At 48.1% G+C, this 19,345-nt stretch overlaps 1 protein-coding gene across 1 annotated transcript in view; it reads right to left on the minus strand.

The window, feature by feature from the left end:
* The window catches only part of LOC306790513 (fibroblast growth factor receptor 3-like), a gene marked incomplete at its 3' end in the record, with an annotated part of 28,939 nt that extends 11,290 nt beyond the window's left edge, over positions 1-17,649 (minus strand). Inside the window, exons 1-2 of the mRNA XM_079286836.1 lie at positions 17,246-17,649; positions 12,873-13,110 (exon numbers count right to left, since the gene is read on the minus strand). Of these exons, the coding sequence (XP_079142962.1) occupies positions 12,873-12,960 (88 nt within the window). The 5' untranslated portion in view covers positions 12,961-13,110; positions 17,246-17,649. The remainder of the gene's footprint in view (positions 1-12,872; positions 13,111-17,245) is intronic.
* Positions 17,650-19,345: the final 1,696 nt, after the last annotated feature.

The raw sequence follows: 19,345 nt of genomic DNA on the forward strand, positions 1-19,345 counted from the left end.
GCAAAGGCCAGGATGTCTGCGAAGTGTGTGCGGGGCCACCATACAACATAATCACACTTCCCCTCGAACCCGGAGGAACCAATCCCATTACAAGGCGCCTTTTTGGATCTCGTGGTGCGGCCGTCAAAAGCTTCTTTTTTTAGGCAGCGACTTGTCTTTGTTCTTAATTTTGACTTAACGAAGAGAGCAGGCGTGATATTTGACGAGTCATCTGTTCGGTGAACTGATTTAATGTCACTCTGGGAGACTTTGGAGGGAAGTCTGATGCTTTTTAGAGGCTTGCTGAATCAGGGAAGTGATCAGAAGAAGACAACAATCAGCAACTGGGGAAAAAGCACAAAACTCGGAATCGAGGAGTCTGAATGCGTCTTTTATCAAAAGCCCCAAAGACAAGAAACAGCTGACGTAGCAGCACGAGGAGACGCCTGACCCCGACCCCTGACCCCTGCCCTGAACGACAAGTGAACCCCCCCCCCCCCACACACACACACACAACTATTGATACTCCCCAGCTGGGATGACCTGCCCCCCCACACATGTCTGTGGTGGTGGGTGGGATGGTGATAGTGTGAGAGGTGACAAAGACATCAGTGTCATGTGAGGTCTGTGAAAGCACACTTGTATTTTTGGACTTGAACACACACACACACACACACACACATGCATCGCTGCAAACAATAATTGAAAACCAGTCCTTTGTTGTCCACATGTTCTTTGTAAAACGTATGTCGGGCAGAAGAACTAGGACCCTGAAGTCATGTCTTTTGTGTTTTTGTCTGTGAATTTTGGGGGATTGTAGAGAATTAATCATTAAAATGTACACATGTGGCTGATTCCAGCTACAGACTACTTTTAAATTCAGTTTCAATTCAAGAGTTCAATATTTTCCCACCAGAATTTAAAATGACTCGATCCTGGCAGAGTGGAGAAGGCACTGAAATAATATTTAGACCTTCATGGGAAATGAGAAAATAAAAAGCAGGTACATGAACCGGTAACTGAATGAACAAAATCCAAATAATTAGGGAATTTGACTGAAAAAGATTTTGGTTTTTGATATAAATGTTCCTTTGGCTGTGTTGAGGGGATTTAGACTCATGACCTTAGACGGAGGTATTAGAACACCAGGGGCTGGTTTTACAAAATCAAGCTCCACCTGTAAACGAGTTTGATCTGAGGGTCCGGAGGCGGAGGCGTCCCTGGGCTGGGATCAGCAGGACATGACAGCGTTTACTGTTCATTGGAGCGGCGGGACTGCGTGGGTCCGTCTCTCTGGTTGTTAGCGCTCCACATGGAACCTGCTGCTGGTCTCAGCTGCTTCTGATCACCAGGAGGACCCCCACACACTTTTCCTGTCCAGGACCGGCCTGCTGCTGAACAACCACCTCTTCTTCTATCTGCCTCCTCTTTTACTTTCCTCAAGCACCGAAAATGTCCGAGGCGGCGGTTTTGAAGTACACCAGTTGTTTGAACTGTCAAACCGATGTCGAAAAAAACAGAAACGTGTTGAAGCAAAAATGAAAAATGACCGTTACCAGCATATGGGCTTCCCTGGGTCTCCATCTGAACATGGTGAAACTCTTCGGCGCCGGACTGGTGTGTTTAGTGTGTTTGCTTATGAGAGCGGGACGAGAGCAGGAAAGCCTCTAATCCCATCATCCCTCCCCTCCAGGACCTGCCTTCACTTACAGCACAAACAGGCCACAGAGGAGGACAACTGGAGCACAGTTGTCCTGAGACATCTCCACTAACATCGCCTGACCACTGAGCCAGAGGCCTCTGGAACCAGGGTTAAGATCAACCAACTGAGGGTATGACATGCAGCAACGCTGCACAACTGGAATTGAACCAGTGACAATGCGGTTATATGGTGATATAAAAAATGCTCTCAAGAAATGTGCACTGTTTTAGCCAACAAAATCTAAAAAGTCTTGCTGTTGATTTATTCTTTGCAGGATTTAGCTTTGTTGTGCATTACTTTGTTCCAGCTCTTTGTTGTGGAAGCCTGACTTCATAGTTGGGCGGTTAGAGGCCATTGTGTCCGCGGGGTGTCAGAAACTGCTGAGCTCAGGTTTATCAGTGTTGTTGCATGTTCTCATGTCAGCAATCACGGGCCGTGAAAGTCAAAGACGACATCGTGATCCTTTAAAAAGTCTGCAACCAAGTTCAGACTGCAAACAGCTTCTCTGGGTAAACAAAGAGAAAACCCCGGACGGGTAAGAACGAGTCTCGTGTTTTCCGATTCTGACTTTGTGGTGAAACGCAGCAGATAAACCGGCGTCCGGACGCTGCGCCAGCGATGAGGAGAGAGTTGTCCCATGAGGAAAGAATGCACTCAGTTACCAGATACACCGCACGCTCAAGCAACATTTCATGGGAATTTTCAAATGGATTTCTGACCTGGGTCATTTAAAAAAGAAAACTGGAGTCAGCTCGACACCGACGCCTCTTCCTCTTCTTTCCACTCTTCCATTACGCTCTGCAGACGGTACCAGCGTTTATTATTGCAGCTCTCCGAGCACAGTAACATAAGGGGAGAGAGAGTTTGTGTGGGAGGGGGGGGGGGTGTTTGGTTTCTATATTCGATGTGTCAGCTGCCCTGGATGTGGGGGGGGGGGCTTTAAACAGAAGCGAGTCGACCCTGGACCTTTTTGAATGAAGCGGTGGTGGAAGAGGTGATCAAAAATGATGGATCAAGCAGCTGAGGGGGAACGAGAGGCGGAGACTATTCTACTCACGACTTCTATAACGTGAGTTCTACAACGTTAATTATGGTCCAGTCAATGAAGCTAATTTTGGATTTGTCCTGGCAGACACAAAGAAGAAGAGGAGGGAGGGAGGAGGAGGAGGAGGAGGGGGAGGAGGAGGGGGAGGGGGAGGTGATGAAGGGACAGAGAGAGCAGATGTGAGAGTGTGACCACGTGGAAGGAGGGAGAGGGAAAAAAAGGGAGGAAGAGGATGAAAGAGACACACACACACTTACGATGACAAGCAAGGAGGTAAGCACATACCCCTACACACTCACTGCCACACACACACGCACACGCACACACACACGCGATGTTGATCACTGTCTGTTGGCTCTGTTTCCATTCACAGAAATGTAAATAGGGTGAAGCAGAGCCAGACAGGACTTCTGGGTAGAGAGAGAGAGGGAGCAGTACGGTGGTTACGACGAGGCCCCGTTGCATGCTAGTTATTAATTACGAAGCACACACACACAGACTTTGGTGCCTAAATTAGCCTCCGCAGATCACGTTGTTGTCGTCACACGATCGCATTGGCATTGGATAACATCAACAAACCTGTTACCCAGCATCATAATTGCATATCTGTATGAAACCCCCCTTTTTTAGGTGGCAATCTGAATCACTTACAAGAGCCAGTTCTTCCAACATGGGCCCAGTTTAACTGCACTGTCCATCTCTGCTAAGAGGGAACAACCAAACCCAAACAGGACAAGAGTTGAGCAAATACAAGTAAAGTTACACCAGTTACACCAGTAACACCAGTAACACCAGTAACACCAGTAACACCAGTCACAGGGGTAAAACAACACATAGGAGCACAAAGAAACAGAAACAAGCAGAGGACTGTGTGTGTGTGTGTGTGTGTGTGTGTGTGTGTGTGTGTGTGTGTGTGTGTGTGTGCGTGTATGAGGTGCAGATGGGGAGTCAAGGGGCTGACTGATGGGTGAGACAGATCAAGCTTGGATTGTCTCTCTCTCCCTTGTGTGTGTGTGTGTGTGTGTGTGTGTGTGTGTGTGTGTGTGTGTGTGTGTGTGTGTGTGTGTGTGTGTGTGTGTGTGTTGGACTCCTTACAGCTCGGTACACAACCTGCCATCTGTTTGCCTCTGCCAGCAACAAAATACACTCTTCCAAAGGGGTTGGCACGAAACACACACACACACACACACACACACACACACACACACACACAAACATGTTGATATGCATGCATGAGGACCGTGTATATTGGCTCATTTTTGCAATTGCCATCCATCACAACAATTCAATCAGAATTATATGTAACTATATCAATGCTGTCCATAAATCCAGGTGTCAGCCAGAGAGAGAAGGTGAAACGGTTGAAAGCAGACACGTAGTTTTCAATAAAAAACAATCAATTAGTCACTTCACAGCACAAAAACATTTTGTCAGATTTAACTGCAGCTCCAGCTGACTTATCCCCCAACTCCTCCTCCCTGCGCGCCCTCCAAAAACCAGTCCTCCTGATACGACACAACGAGCCTCTTTGTTCCCCTCCATGTTTGCCTTATCTGTTAAGCATCTCAACAATTTCCTCAAGGGGAGCTTTGTAATTAAAAACCTACCGCATGTCAACGCCGCTGTCAGCCGGTGGACTGAGAACCACCCTGATCCGCAGAGGTAGAGCAGAGGACATGTACAGGTGTGAGAGTGTGTAACAGAGAATGTGTGTGTACGCGCTGCAAAGACATCGTTCGGATGAAACAAGCCGAGCCTTCAAAGGGCTCCAAAACACTGACAGGGGTTTGACAAAAGTCCAAATAAAAAATGATTAGAAGTTTTAAAGCTTAAAATGTGTTTGTGTAAGTACGACAAAATGCCCGTGTGAGCGAAAGGGAAAAGAGACAATCAATTAAATCCCACTGCGGAAAAAAGGTGGTTTAGAAGGTGGTTTAGACAGGAGCAGATCACACAGACTGCTCTGTATTCTCATACATAATTCATCGAGTGACATGCAGAGAGGGTTTCTAAGGGCATTAATGAGGTGTACTGATACAAACGTAGCCGTGGCCTGCAGACAAGGTTCGTATGAAGGCTGCCGGTGACCTCCTGATCTACAGCTGTCTGCTAATTCTTTCCATACACGGTGAAAGCTCTCCCAGGTGAACATTTAACCCAAACCTGAGACAGTCGGGTGACATCTGGGAGGATTTCACACTCTGTGACGTAAGTTAACAAAATAACAAATCTGACCTGACTTTCAATGCAGCCTTTCGTAGTTTCAACCCTGTCATTTACAAACTAAACTACATTCTCAATGATCTTTCGAGAAGAAACGTGTTTTCTCCAGTCGCAGTTTTAAACACGTGATAAACAACAGAAACGCAACATAAGTTTTGTTGTGTGGGAATGATTTAAGCCTTCATTTCAGTCTGTGATCTGATATGATAATATGATATATAATAACATTTTGCTTAGCAACAAACTTTTTCCACTTGGACTCAACTGTGAGTTATCCTTGAAAAAATACTGCGTATAGATTGTAATACTCTGCAAGTGCAAAACAAAAATCGCCCGAATTCAAAATGTAAAAGAATAATGACACAACATGAAGTAGAACACATTCAACTGCTAATGATGTACACAATTTACAGTGTCATGTTTTTTAAGAAGTTAAAGATGATCATTGTGTGAATTTAAGACCCTCGTCCGGTTAATTTATGAATTCATTTTAATCTGCGTTTTGCTGTAAATCCTAAAGGAGTGCAGGAGAAGCGTCCCACTATGATCCTTTGGTAAACAGGACGATGAGTTGTGTTCAATGTTTAATTCCCATCCAACAAAATGTCTTAAGTGTCTACTGCATTAAGTGCCTGATGGACTGAGGATAGAACAGCCATTGTTTAACGAGTCGTCATTCTCCAGAGCTTATTTGCCCTGCGCGCCTCCAACGCTTGCCAAAAGATTTCCTTGATAATGTTGCCAGGGAAATGAACATTGATGCAGAGACTCTGAAAGCCAAAGTGTTGCTGCGGAGGAAGAGAAACTGCTTGGAGTAACTTTACACTTAAGTTGTGACGAACGATCCACTTTTCAGAGACTTGCGTAAAGCCCACACATGGACTACTCATTTACATAATAGGATGATTAAAGGGTGTGTTGAGGGCCCCACAGAAGATTACACTATGATCTCACTCGAGAAAACAACCTTTTTTATGAACGCACACTGGAGAGGCTGAGCCTCTGTATTCCAGGAGTAAAAACATACTGAACGAAAAGAGAACAAACGCTGAACTGATCAGCAAAACTGTGTCCAGGTGGAAAGTGTCCACTGGGTATTTGTGACGCAATATTACTGTTCATTTACTTCTTACATAATGTTTGCAACGGCTGGTTTCCTTAAATAGCACAATGTAATGTCTTATTATATCTTCTGTAAATCATCTCCAAATTAAAATAATTGAGTCACTATATATCTGCTTGTTGCATAACTGAATTCAGACAATAGTAAAATAATATATAAATCATTTTCTCGCCAAAAAACTAAATTTGAACAAGATTACATTTGGACACATCATGACAAAGATAAAATTTACCTTCGCCCAAAACTCATAATATAACTCAATGCAACCTCCGATTGTTAGCCGTTAGCTCCGTTATTTAGCCTGACAACCGAATGCTAATATTGAACCGCTAACGTTGACTAGCTCTCCTGCCAATTTCGAAATGTATTTGTTGTTCACATTGTAGCATTATGCAGGAGGACGACCCAGGACGACAGGATGCTGTTAGTCCAGAGTCCTGATTCCTGGTCCTGACGAAAAAACAAATAGCATCAAGTTTTCCGAATTTTGGCATCAATTTGGTACCAAAGTATCGGTCCAATGATATCTATAATGAAGACATGTACTGAAATAAGTCGTTAGTGTTGGACTAAGCTTGATCCGTTCCATGGTGGTTGGTATTCGAATTTAGGAGTTAAAATTAGAGTTAGAGTTTCAACTGCTATGGTTGTCATGTTTATCCATTGTTGGATGTGGGGGCAACAGAGCACCATTTGCAATGACTACAGGGGCATGTGGCTGATTATAAGGGCACTTGGGTGGACTTAAGAAACACCTACATCGACTAGAAGACCACTTTGACAGACTGTAGAGTCACTGCTGCAGACTACTGAAGCATTTGGCTGATGAGGTTGACCAGGAGGGTTTGTGGACTCCCAAAAAGGAGGAGGGACGCAGACCAGAGAAGCACTTTGGTGGACTAGAGAGACTCACTTCTGGCTGGCCAGAAGGGATATTTTAGGGTGACAAGAACAGCAGACAAGATGGGCACTTGGTGACAAAATGGACCTGGTGGGACTTGGGCTGACAAAACCAAACCATGCAAGAGATTCAGACAACCCTGAGGCCTTAAAAATGGTTACGATGCCATCCTCCACGCCAACATTTACAGCCGGATGTTACGCAGCTTCCTCACACAAGGACGTTTTTTAAGTTTGCATTCGACCATTAAAGCATACCTACATTTAGAAACTACATGTATTTGTAGAATAATTACAAAATGGCCAAAATGTCCTCACTTTCCAAAGAAGTCCTCACTCAGGGTCTAAAACTTGTGTTGGTCTTCACAATGATAGCTGTACAAGTACACGCACACACACACAAACTCACACTTGCTGTAATTTTCTGTCTCTAAAAAGGACACACACATTTGCTTTGTTATGTGGTTGAAGGGCATAATGACCATACACACCCACGCTGTTCTCTCACACGCACGCACACACACACACACACACACACGCACACAAACACACACAAACACTTACACAGACTCTCTGCTATCCTTACATTTTTGTCGTTCTCTCTTTTCATCTTCTTTTACCGCCTCTCTTTCATAATCTCCCTTTACTCATACAGACATAACATTCACTTAACTGCAGACTCCACGTAGACCTGCTCTGTCACACATAATACATGCACACACACACACACACACACACACACACACACACAAAGACGCAATGGCTGCAAAATGAACGTGTTGAATTTATATGTCTGCTGTTTCACAGCGAGCGCCGGAGAAGATGAGCCACATATTTCTTCTGGGGGGGGGGGGCGAGTGTGTGTGGTCAGTAAATACAGAGGCGAGAAGAATAACACACACACACACCTACACACACAGACACACACAGAGCCTCTGTTCTTTGTCATCAGTCTCAAGTGGGTCAACTTGGCTTCTCAAACATTTGATCTCACACATGCATGAATACAGACCAGGGGATGACGTCAAGGTTCGTTCCAGAGAGCATTTTAGAAGTATGGCAGTTCTGTAGTTTATGGGGCATTTTTTATTTGTAAGAAAATATCGCTTTGTGTGGCATTCTGGGAAATAAAACCCTCTATCCAAACCACATTTCTATTATGTGATTATTTCATGATGTTTTCAGGTTGTCTGTCCGATCTGACAGCAACACCATGAGGGAGCTTCTTTCCGCTGGGACTCGCTGATGAATCGATTCGATTCGGGTGGTCAAAGGTCGAGGTCACTGACCTCACACGTTTCTGGCCATAACTCAAGAACTCGTATGTTAATCATGACAATTGCACACAAATGATAAAATGATGACGTGATATTTTGGATAGACATAAATGTAAACGATTTCTAGTTCTAGTTCCTTTGATATTCTCAGTCATGTACAGCAAACAGCTTCTCAAGCATATTGTGTCGTCTTCTCATCAACAAAAGCTCTTTTTTTCTTCAACAGAAAGCTATCCACTCGTCTCAAAAACATAACTACGGTGGCCCACGGGGGCCAGTGGTCACGTCGATAAAGCTCAAAGAAAAACAATAAATCATTTTGAAAAACAATAAGGCTGCCAGCTCAATTACTTTTAATTTATATTTACACGTACGTTGTAAACTATCAAGGGCCCTTTGTCTGTCTGACTCTGAAACAGATACACACATTAATCCTCCCCCCCGCCACACACACACACACACACACACACACACACACACACACAGAAAACACGAACCCAAGTGACAACTTTGCCCGGCGCTGTGGCGGCTGAGGGGAAATTGTGCCATCTGCCAGTAAACGACAGTCATTTTATCCCCACTGCTCGTCCATCTGTGGACGTGGGCAACACTGCTGGAGGCCAGGGGCCCGCCGGAGATGCCACCGGGCACAGAGGCCGCTGTATGTGGGCTTCACAGCCGACTTTACCTCCTGAGTATATCAAAAAACACAAGAGCTACCGGAGGAAACAAGAGGATACTGTGAATGTTAAAGCTTAAAGACAAGGAACCATCAATCATGAGTTCCTCTTTTTAGGAGTCTGACCGTGAGATTGAATATTTAAGGTTTCCAAGATGATATCAAGATCTTCTTGAGTGATTTGAGCTTTTAAAAAAATCTGTCCACAGATTATCAGGAGCAATAGATTATCAATGAGTCTTACTCATTTCCTCACCTTGTAGAGCAGCGTGTGATCTGAAAACATGAACATCTTCATCACTGAAGATAGAAAGATGAAGATTCAGGTTTCCCAGATGTTTCATTCTGTATCTGTGGTCATAAAGAAGCCTCTATCGTTCAAAGGTGGACGACACTGGCTGAAGAGGCCAATACATACGTATCCACGTCTCCCATTTGAAATGAGATATTCAGCATCACACTGAGCCAAAGGTTCAGTGTGACCCAGCAAAGGTCTACGATGGAAACAACATCACCCTCTCGTGATGAAACCTGAGCCACTTGAAACAATAACCTCTCCAGAGCGGCCGTATTTCACCGTGTCTGTACCATCACAGCCGGAGCGCAAGATAGGCTGCGATGGCTCCCAGCAGGGAAGGCAATGAGGCGGACACAATCACAACACGTCTGTTGTAACACTCTGGGTTTTACATGAGAGAGGGCAGAGAGGAGGGGGGGGAGGGGGGGGGAGAGGAGGGAGGAGAGGAGGGGAGAGAGGAGGGGGGAGAGGAGAGGAGAGGAGGGGGGAGAGGAGAGGAGAGAGGAGGGGGGAGAGGAGAGGAGGGGAGAGAGGATGGGGAGAGGAGAGGAGAGGAGGGGGGAGAGGAGAGAGGAGGGAGGAGAGGAGGGGGGAGAGGAGAGAGGAGGGAGGAGAGGAGGGGGAGAGGAGGGGGGAGAGGAGAGGAGGGGAGAGAGGAGAGGAGAGGAGAGGAGAGGAGGGGGGAGAGGAGAGAGGAGGGGAGAGAGGAGAGAGGAGGGGGGAGGGGGGGGAGAGGAGGGGGAGAGGAGAGGAGGGGAGAGAGGATGGGGAGAGGAGAGAGGAGGGGGAGAGGAGAGGAGGGGAGAGAGGATGGGGAGAGGAGAGAGGAGGGGGGAGAGGAGAGGAGAGGAGGGGGGAGAGGAGAGAGGAGGGAGGAGAGGAGGGGGGAGAGGAGAGGAGAGAGGAGAGGAGAGAGGATGGGGGAGAGAGGATGGGGAGAGGAGAGAGGAGGGGGGAGAGGAGGGGGGAGGAGGGGGGAGAGGAGAGGAGAGAGGATGGGGAGAGAGGATGGGGAGAGGAGAGAGGAGGGGGGAGAGGAGGGGGGAGAGGAGGGGGGAGGAGAGGGGAGAGGAGAGGAGAGAGGATGGGGAGAGAGGATGGGGAGAGGAGAGAGGAGGGGGGAGGAGGGGGGAGAGGAGGGGGGAGGAGGGGAGAGAGGAGGGGAGAGAGGATGGGGAGAGGAGAGAGAAGGGGGGAGGAGGGGAGAGAGGAGGGGGGAGAGGAGAGGAGAGGAGAGAGGAGAGGAGCGGGGAGAGGAGAGAGGAGGGGCGAGAGGAGAGGAGAGGAGGGGAGAGAGGAGAGAGGAGGGGGGAGAGGAGAGGAGAGGAGAGAGGAGGGGGAGAGGAGAGGGGAGAGGAGGGGGGAGGAGGGGAGAGAGGAGGGGAGAGAGGATGGGGAGAGGAGAGAGGAGGGGGGAGGAGGGGAGAGAGGAGGGGGGAGAGGAGAGGAGAGGAGAGAGGAGAGGAGCGGGGAGAGGAGAGAGGAGGGGCGAGAGGAGAGGAGAGGAGGGGAGAGAGGAGAGAGGAGGGGGGAGAGGAGAGGAGAGGAGAGAGGAGAGATGAGAGGAGCGGGGAGAGGAGAGAGGAGGGGGGAGAGGAGGGGGGAGAGGAGAGAGGAGGGGGGAGAGGAGAGAGGAGAGAGGAGAGGAGAGGAGAGAGGAGAGGAGCGGGGAGAGGAGAGAGGAGGGGGAGAGGAGAGAGGAGGGGGGAGAGGAGAGAGGAGAGAGGAGAGGAGAGGAGAGAGGAGAGGAGCGGGGAGAGGAGAGAGGAGGGGGGAGAGGAGAGAGGAGGGGGGAGAGGAGAGAGGAGGGGGGAGAGGAGAGGAGAGGAGAGAGGAGGGGGGAGAGGAGAGGAGCGGGGAGAGGAGAGAGGAGGGGGGAGAGGAGAGAGGAGGGGGGAGAGGAGAGAGGAGGGGGGAGAGGAGAGGAGCGGGGAGAGGAGAGAGGAGAGGAGAGGAGAGGAGAGAGGAGAGGAGCGGGGAGAGGAGAGAGGAGGGGGGAGAGGAGAGAGGAGGGGGGAGAGGAGAGAGGAGGGGGGAGAGGAGAGAGGAGGGGGGAGAGGAGAGGAGAGGAGAGAGGAGAGGAGCGGGGAGAGGAGAGAGGAGGGGGGAGAGGAGAGAGGAGGGGGAGAGGAGAGAGGAGCGGGGAGAGGAGAGGAGCGGGGAGAGGAGAGAGGAGGGGGGAGAGGAGAGGAGAGGGGAGAGGAGCGGGGAGAGGAGAGAGGAGGGGGGAGAGGAGAGAGGAGGGGGGAGAGGAGAGAGGAGGGGGGAGAGGAGAGAGGAGAGGAGAGGAGAGGAGAGAGGAGAGGAGCGGGGAGAGGAGAGAGGAGGGGGAGAGGAGAGAGGAGGGGGGAGAGGAGAGAGGAGCGGGGAGAGGAGAGGAGCGGGGAGAGGAGAGAGGAGGGGGGAGAGGAGAGAGGAGGGGGGAGAGGAGAGGAGAGGAGAGGAGAGAGGAGGGGGGAGAGGAGAGGAGAGGAGAGAGGAGGGGGGAGAGGAGGGGGGAGGGGGGAGAGGAGATCTTTTGGCTATAAAGAGTAGAATTCACACACAGGTAGACGGCTTCACATCAGGCTGCTTTTGTGGGAAGTCCATATCGTCATGAAGTCAAAATGAATGTCTTTTAATGCTCCATGTAAGGAATCATAATGATGAGCGAGTTATTGTGCAAAAGGGTGAGCAGGAATCTGAAGGGCTTCAGTTCCCAATAACTACCCGCTCGCTCTACATTATCTTGCTTATCACAAAGCCACTTACATATAATATTGATTCATACATACATTCATTAAGTCCAAAGTACGTCAAGTGTAACAGCATTAAGTCCTTATTTTTGTGACTCAGTGTGTGTCTGAAGTCTGGAGTGTATCTGACTCCGGTTACTTGGAAGATATACTTAAACACAACGTCCGCCGGCTGGTATCCACAGAGCGCCGGCTCCTCGCCGGTCTTAATGCACTGCAGCGCGTAAAGTGTGTCAAAGACGAACTGACTCTCACATGAAATAAAAAAGGGAGGGGGAGGGGGGGGGGAGGCGACAACACTTGGCTAACGCCTCAGAGAAAGATTACTCCGCTGTGTTTGTTTGCTTTTCTTTGCGCAATATGGAGAGATTAAAGCAAACACTGCTCAACGTTTACTCTGGACTGATCTTCGGGTGTTTCTCCGCCTCGAGTACAAAGAGAGAAAATCTCAGCGAAGCAAGAAGAGTCCAATTAAAAAAAAGACTCATTTGTACGAACAACAAATGTGCCTTTTGAAGTGATGAACACACAGAAAACTGAGCGTGGTCTCGAAGCAGATGTCAAATTAGCATGGAAAAAGAAGCACGGAACAATTGAGGAAGAGAAGCCGAAGTGTATGAGCAGCTGAACTTTTTCTTTCTTGTTTGGTTGTTTTTGGGTGACGAGCAGCCGTTAAGGCTTCTGTGATGCTGGTTATGCTGGTTCTTGAGGGGAGAATTCTTACGAGCGTGTTTGTTGCTGCGCTGCGAGAAAAGTGTTGCTTGTTCTAAAACAGAGCCAAGCGGCAAATCCTCACATTTTCAAGATTTGGCACTTTTGCTTGATAAATGACACATGATCTGATCAATTCTTGGGCTTTCCTCGCAGCCGATCCTCAGTGTGGTGGAATGAGCAGCGTTGTTGGGTCCTACCTGCGGGCTGAGCGGTGGGCAGCCTGGCCGGAGCAACGCAGAGCGGCAGGAGGAAGGAGAGCCAGAGTGAGCACCACAGCGCCGTCATTCCTCCGGGCGGCGAGGTGAGACGCAGAGCAGCGAGGCCCGACTCGGACTCGGACTCGGACTCAGACGACGTCCTCCGTACGCATGCTGTCTGGCAGAACGGCGGCCTGCGACGCCGCGAGAAACGATCCAACAACTCCCCGTCACTGACCTGGAAAGAAAAAAAACAAGCAAACAAACATGAGGAGAAATCAACAGAAATGAACTACAGAGAGAACGTTCATCGCCAGCTCTGGGCTCAGATCGGCCTGAAGCAGAACACGCAATCAACTCTGGAACGATGAAACTATGAAACGATGAAATATTCCACTGCAAATTGAACACAGCACCAAGGAACGCCTCGGGTGCTGCACACATGCTACCATATTCTGACCTGACATTCCACACAGATTTCAGGGATCACAGTGGAAATCCCTCTTTGCAGTTTGTCTCAGAAACGTTTTCTCAGAGCACCTGATCGTCATGGAACGGCTGGATCGGAGCTCTGATATTGGAACAGCTCAACAAACCCCCAGAATACAGCACGAGTTCATTAACCAGTCGAGGACGAAGACAAATCACATTATTTTCTGCTTGAGAAACTCCTCTGCATGGTTTAGCAACCGATTAACACGGATTCACTAATCCTCCTGCCGGAGGAGGAATGCCGACGTCTACAGTACCAGTGGCCCAACATGCCTGGCGGCTCGCAGGAGGAGGAGGAGGAGGAGGCGGAGGAGGCGGAGGAGGAGGAGGCGGAGGAGGAGGAGGGAGCGTGACGGCTATACGGCGGCAGAGTGCTCCGCTCTCTGTTTGCTTTAACAGGGAGAAGCTGGAATGCACTGAGGTTTGAGGAGAAAGCTGTGAGCGAGGAACCCCACACACACACACACACACACACACACACACACACACACACACACACACACACACACTGTTAGCTTGAACTTCAGGGCCTCTGTCCTGCTTCAGAATAGCCTTGGCTGCGAGACCCCGACAAAAACAGACGCACAGGTTTGGCAAAAAACACACGCAAACATTTCAGAGTGGGCTTTGCTTCTGCACACAGAGGTGTATTGTGCACACACACACACACACACACACACACACAGTCCAGAGACAGGTTGTGTTGTCTTAAGCCTGAACAGTACTGTTTTTCTTGTGATCCAGTCCTTGCTCAGCACAAACTGCGAGGCTCTGTTTGCACATTATCACTCTCCAACACGGAGCACGGGGGGGGGGGGGGCTTCACGAGACACACATGAATAGATCGAGCAGAAAGAGTCTCAACACTGCACCGATCGGCCGTTTATGTTCCAAACGCAGCTCTCCTTCTTGAGCCCGTCCTCCAGCTCCTCACAACACGCTGCCGCGTCTGTTTGTGCAGAGCGATAAGGCCTCCGCTCTCCGGGCGTGGACGGAGCTGATGTAGCCTTTCTCCCATTGAGACGCTTTTCTTTTCTCTGGCAGACACACGTGAAAGAGAATCACAGCTTTTTTACAGCCACTTCACTTGGAGAGTCGACTGTTAGTTCACGTACAGCACGAGGGAAGAGACGGAAAACAACGCAGGCTCGATGGACCACTGCGTGACAGGCGATAGTGAAGACTACCTCGTGAACAAAGAATCCTTCAATATTCCACACCAGCAGTCAAGTGTTGCAACATGACTGATGCATGAAACTGGAACCAATTCAATATGTAAACTCAGTATGCCCGTTCTTTATATCCACAATGTTTCTGGATCTGTTCCGTGATGAAACTCGACGAAGACGTTTTTAAACTGAAGTGGACATGCTGAACACTGGAAATGAACTCTTCACAGACTCCACGGCCGGAAAAACACTTTGATTTCACTGAACAACCCCAAGAAGCACGAAGAAGAAGAAGGAGGCGGTATGGATCCTAAAAGACCCGGCGAGGAGTTCAGAGCCGTCAGACGTGTTTTCATGCTCATTTTTTCTTAAAGCATGAAAGAGAAACACAACCGGCGCGGTGAATAATACATGAACATGAATCATGCAGAAATATCCTCACATTGTAGCTCAGAGGCAGAAAAAAAAGAGATGCTTAAACCGGGGTTCAAATCCCTGTCATCCATCCCCTCTGTGAGGGTCAATGCAGGCGAGTCACTAGTCACAGTGTTGCTGATCTTTAATTACTGAGCCGGAGAATCAACAGCCGGCGCTGGATTTGTCATTTTTGGGGGGAAAAGGGGGATTAGAGGGTTTTTGGGGGAGCACAAGTGCAAACAGCAGCCGGGTAGCGGAGAGGGAGATAGACGGACGGGTGATCTGCCACATCAGTGCCTCCTTCTTCTTCTATTCCTGTCTCTCTGCCCCCCCATCATCTCTCTTGTCCCCTCACTGCTCCGATCACGTCACCGCCCTCGTTTCCAAACACACTCAGACGCACCCTCAGGTGAGAGCTACCGATATCGATCAGCGAGAGAGAGCTCTGCCTTAGAGCGCTGCCAGAGGTGCAGCCTGACGGACGGCTTGTCATGAAAGGCCGCACCTGTCTGCGTGAAACAGAGGACACTATGTGGGCACTTTAAGTCTCTGAAAACACAATGAGAGTCCACACAGCGTGACAAGCAACAGCACAGGTTGATTTATAGAGAACTCTCTTTGAGACTGTGACGATCACAGCAGATGCCATGGGGAATTAAAAAAGTTATAACGCTTAACGAGGTCGACATGAAGAGTTGTAAATGCCTCAGACACATGATTAGACCGTAAAGGGATTATTATAGTGAAGCTAAAGGGACAATGGAAAACCATCAACTGCTTTAGGGCCACGGGCAACTGTCTGTATGTTACAGCGAGACTTCAAACGGAACATAGGACAGTTAAGGTGTGCAATATTAAGCTGAATAGAGTTCATAATTGAGTGTCAGTGACATCATCTGAAGAGAGATGCAATGAGGCCGATAAGGTCACTGGCACAGCTTGTGTTATTGGAATCTTACAGTCAATTAGTGTTTGCACGACACAAATCAGCGTTTCTTCTCAAATTAGACAAGTTGGGGTCCATGAATGCGCCATGCTCCTCTTTTATAAAAGAACAGGAGAAACGCAGCGCCCAAAGCTCCACGCGGAGGGATTCGCCAATGAAAAGAGTCTCATTTGAACCGACATACTTCTGAGGCGCCTCTGAGTGAAAACACCGCACATTTCTCGACTCAATAGATGCAATTAATTTGCACCAAACGCCAAAAATATTATCACCCGCACGCTTGCTTGACGCCCCCGACATTTAGGCTAAAGCAGTCCCAGATCTCCTTTCGAGGACACTATAATCCCGTCATTTTCTCCGGTGATGGTTTTTGACATGGTGGGAGTCAAAGCTGAATCTCCATCTGAATCCCATTGGAGCGCGCGCGTGTTTGAAGAGGGGGTGACTGATCTCTCAAAGGAAGGAGACGAGGAGAAAAAAGTGCCGCTTTCTGGAGAAACTTCAGAGATGATGAGAGGCGTCGGGGAGCGCGGCTCTGTGAACGAGGCTGATGTGTAATTCATATTTCTGCTGCTGGAGAAGACGTCACTGTTGCAGCGAGGAGAAAAAGGCGTCCTCGTCCTCACGAGCACGGGACGGCGCTGAAAGTCCATATTTCACTTTGTTGACAGTGGAATCATGCAGGGAAACGTTTCAATTGATGATAAATGGAAACAGCTTTATAGACGCATCTAATCCTCACACTCATCCTGATGGACAGATAAACGAGCGTCATTTCACAATTCATGCATCGTTTACACGTTTTCAGCAATTTTCTAGAAACCAAAGTATCAGTATTTCGAAAAAAGGAGGCACTCTCTGCGTTCAGAATGACTTTAGAATGAGAGATAAGTATTTAAACAAGTTGATTTTTCCATTTAAAATAAGGGAATGGGCTCAACCAATCGCCAGTTTCAGGTGGAAAGAACGTAATTTCCAGCCACGCAGTGTGCGTAATGTCACATATCTGGGCCACGCGCAGTTCAGCCAGAATTAACAAGCTAAGAAGCAGATAGCTGTGCGCGCGGTCTCCACACAAAGATGGAATTACGCGCAGAAAAGCGTCCTTTTATTCCGCTGACACCGGCCGAGACGTGCCGATTGCGCACAGATCCTCTGCGGCACCTGTGCCATGGCACGGCCGCAGTGCTGTTCCTGCGGCTCCGCGCTTCAAAACGCTGAGAGACTGGACGGCTCAACCTGCCTGATTCACATCTACAAGGAAGTGGAGCTATTTCTCTCGGGCCTCAGAGGCTGCAAAGAGTTGTCTGTGTATAATAATAATAATAATAATATAATGATGTACTTACCAGAAGTATCCCGTTTTGACAGCAAATTGCAGCCTTTCAGATGTCACCAAGCATTCAGGAGGAAAAACAGCCGTTATTCTCCTTTAAACTTCATAAAAACCCACAAAACTACTTTAGAATCCGTAAGTCCTCAAGCTTCAGGGAGCAGTTTGGCGACAGTTGGGGGACAAAAGTCTGAAATCCCCGTCACAACTTGTCAACGAGAGTCCTCGGCTCGGGCACTGCTGCGAAAGCCAACTTCTCCACTCAGATTCCGTTTCGCACCGCGCGCTGCTGTCCAAAGTGTCCAAACCTCCAGAATGGGTTCATCCTGTGGTGCACGAGGCGCTGTGGAGGAGGCGGAACTGGACGCAGTGCACGCGGCTCCTTGCTCGTCTCCAGCGCGGATGCCAGTCGGTGTGCTCGTTGCCTCGGATCAACCTACTCGGACTGGTGGCTCTCCTCCGCTGGCTGCCTGTGAAGTAGCAGCTGCGCGGGGCTGCGGCCGTCAGGAGACAGCGGCTGGAAGACAGGAGGACTTCCCGTCTGTACCTTCAAAATAAAATGTTAGCCGACGAATGCTTTTCACGATCCTCAAGGAAGTGCGAAATAATATGAGCTATTTGAAGAGGAATATGCAGTAAGCAAAAATACATTATTTACAGCGCTAGCAGGATGTTTTGTATCTTATTAAGGTCATTTATTTATCATTTGAAGTGGTTGAGTCGTTTAAATAAGCAAGAATCAAGCAAAACTCCATCCGTTCATTTTTTCTTACAATATTTATTTTAGTTAGCATAATTATGTTAATCCGCTCAAAAGTGTATTAACTTTCATGTTTCTGTGTGTAACTTGCATCAATGTATTTTATATTTAAAAAATATATTTTATTAATTCTGCACTCTGTTGCGTTAAGTAGAAAATAATAAAAAGCCAAACACGAAACATGACAATGATTGTATGAGTAAATAAAAAAAATCGGATAATTTGGATGAAGCTATCAAATGAATCACAATCTGCAACGGAGCTAGACCGAAAATATTTTATTTTGAAGGGTCACGTTGGTTTTTATTGTGTGTGTGTGTGTGTGTGTGTGTGTGTGTGTGTGTGTGTGTGTGTGTGTGTGTGTGTGTGTGTGTGTGTGTGTGTGTGTGTGTGTGTGTGTGTGTGTGTGTGTGTGTGTGTGTGTGTGTGTGTGTGTGTGTGTGTGTGTGTGTGTGTGTGTGTGTGTGTGTGTGAGAGACGCTCTCCACTCCCACCGCGGTCCGGGATGCTGCCTCTGCGCGCCGCCGGGACAAACGGCAGCAGCGGGGGGGGGGGGAGATCAGATTTCGGCGCGCTGCTCCTCCGGGGCCGCTGGAGGCAGCACGTGGAGGCGCTTTCTACACTTCTTTTACTCCACTTCAGAAAAACTCCATCTTCCGTCATGACAGAATCCAAAACTGCTGTTTGAGCCCGAACAAACATTCCTGAATGCTTTGGGCCAACGTGGGGTTGAGTCACCACAGAGGCACGTGGAGGTGGTCTTTTGGGGGAAAAGAGATGTACTTTATGTCACTCTGTTGAGTTTAATACAGCGACCGACTGTCTAGAGACAGTTATTGTGACTGAATCATTCACATGTCTTTTTATTTATCTCCAGTGGCGCCATTAAGGGATAAAGTCCTGAAAGAAATCAGGGGGCCCAACGCTGCACAGGGGCCCTGAACGCATCAGGGATTAGAGATCATTTTCATGGCCCTGATTATCCTTAAACAACTCAAATAAGTGACCTAAAACTCTTTATATGCACCACAGATGTGATTCTGTGAGACTAAAGTTCTTTAAATCAGGAGTTTCTGTAGAAATCTCTCTGTGTGAAATAGTTTGTCTTATAGTCTCTTACAGAGTGGAGGACAACTGGAACATCTTAAAGACCAAACTTTATTTTTCAACATGTCTGAATATAAACAAGCCAATGGAGTTCAGAAAAAAAAACTGAGTTTCTTATACAGGTTATCTGAATTGTAACATGCAGCCATTTTGTTGTTCTAGCCTTTTTTAACATGTTTTTAACGTGTTTTTAAAGTGTTTTTTAATGTGTTTTTTAACGTGTTTTTAAAGTGTTTTTTAACGTGTTTT

Source organism: Melanostigma gelatinosum (assembly GCF_949748355.1).
Source record: "Melanostigma gelatinosum genome assembly, chromosome: 16".
Lineage (NCBI taxonomy): Eukaryota > Metazoa > Chordata > Actinopteri > Perciformes > Zoarcidae > Melanostigma > Melanostigma gelatinosum.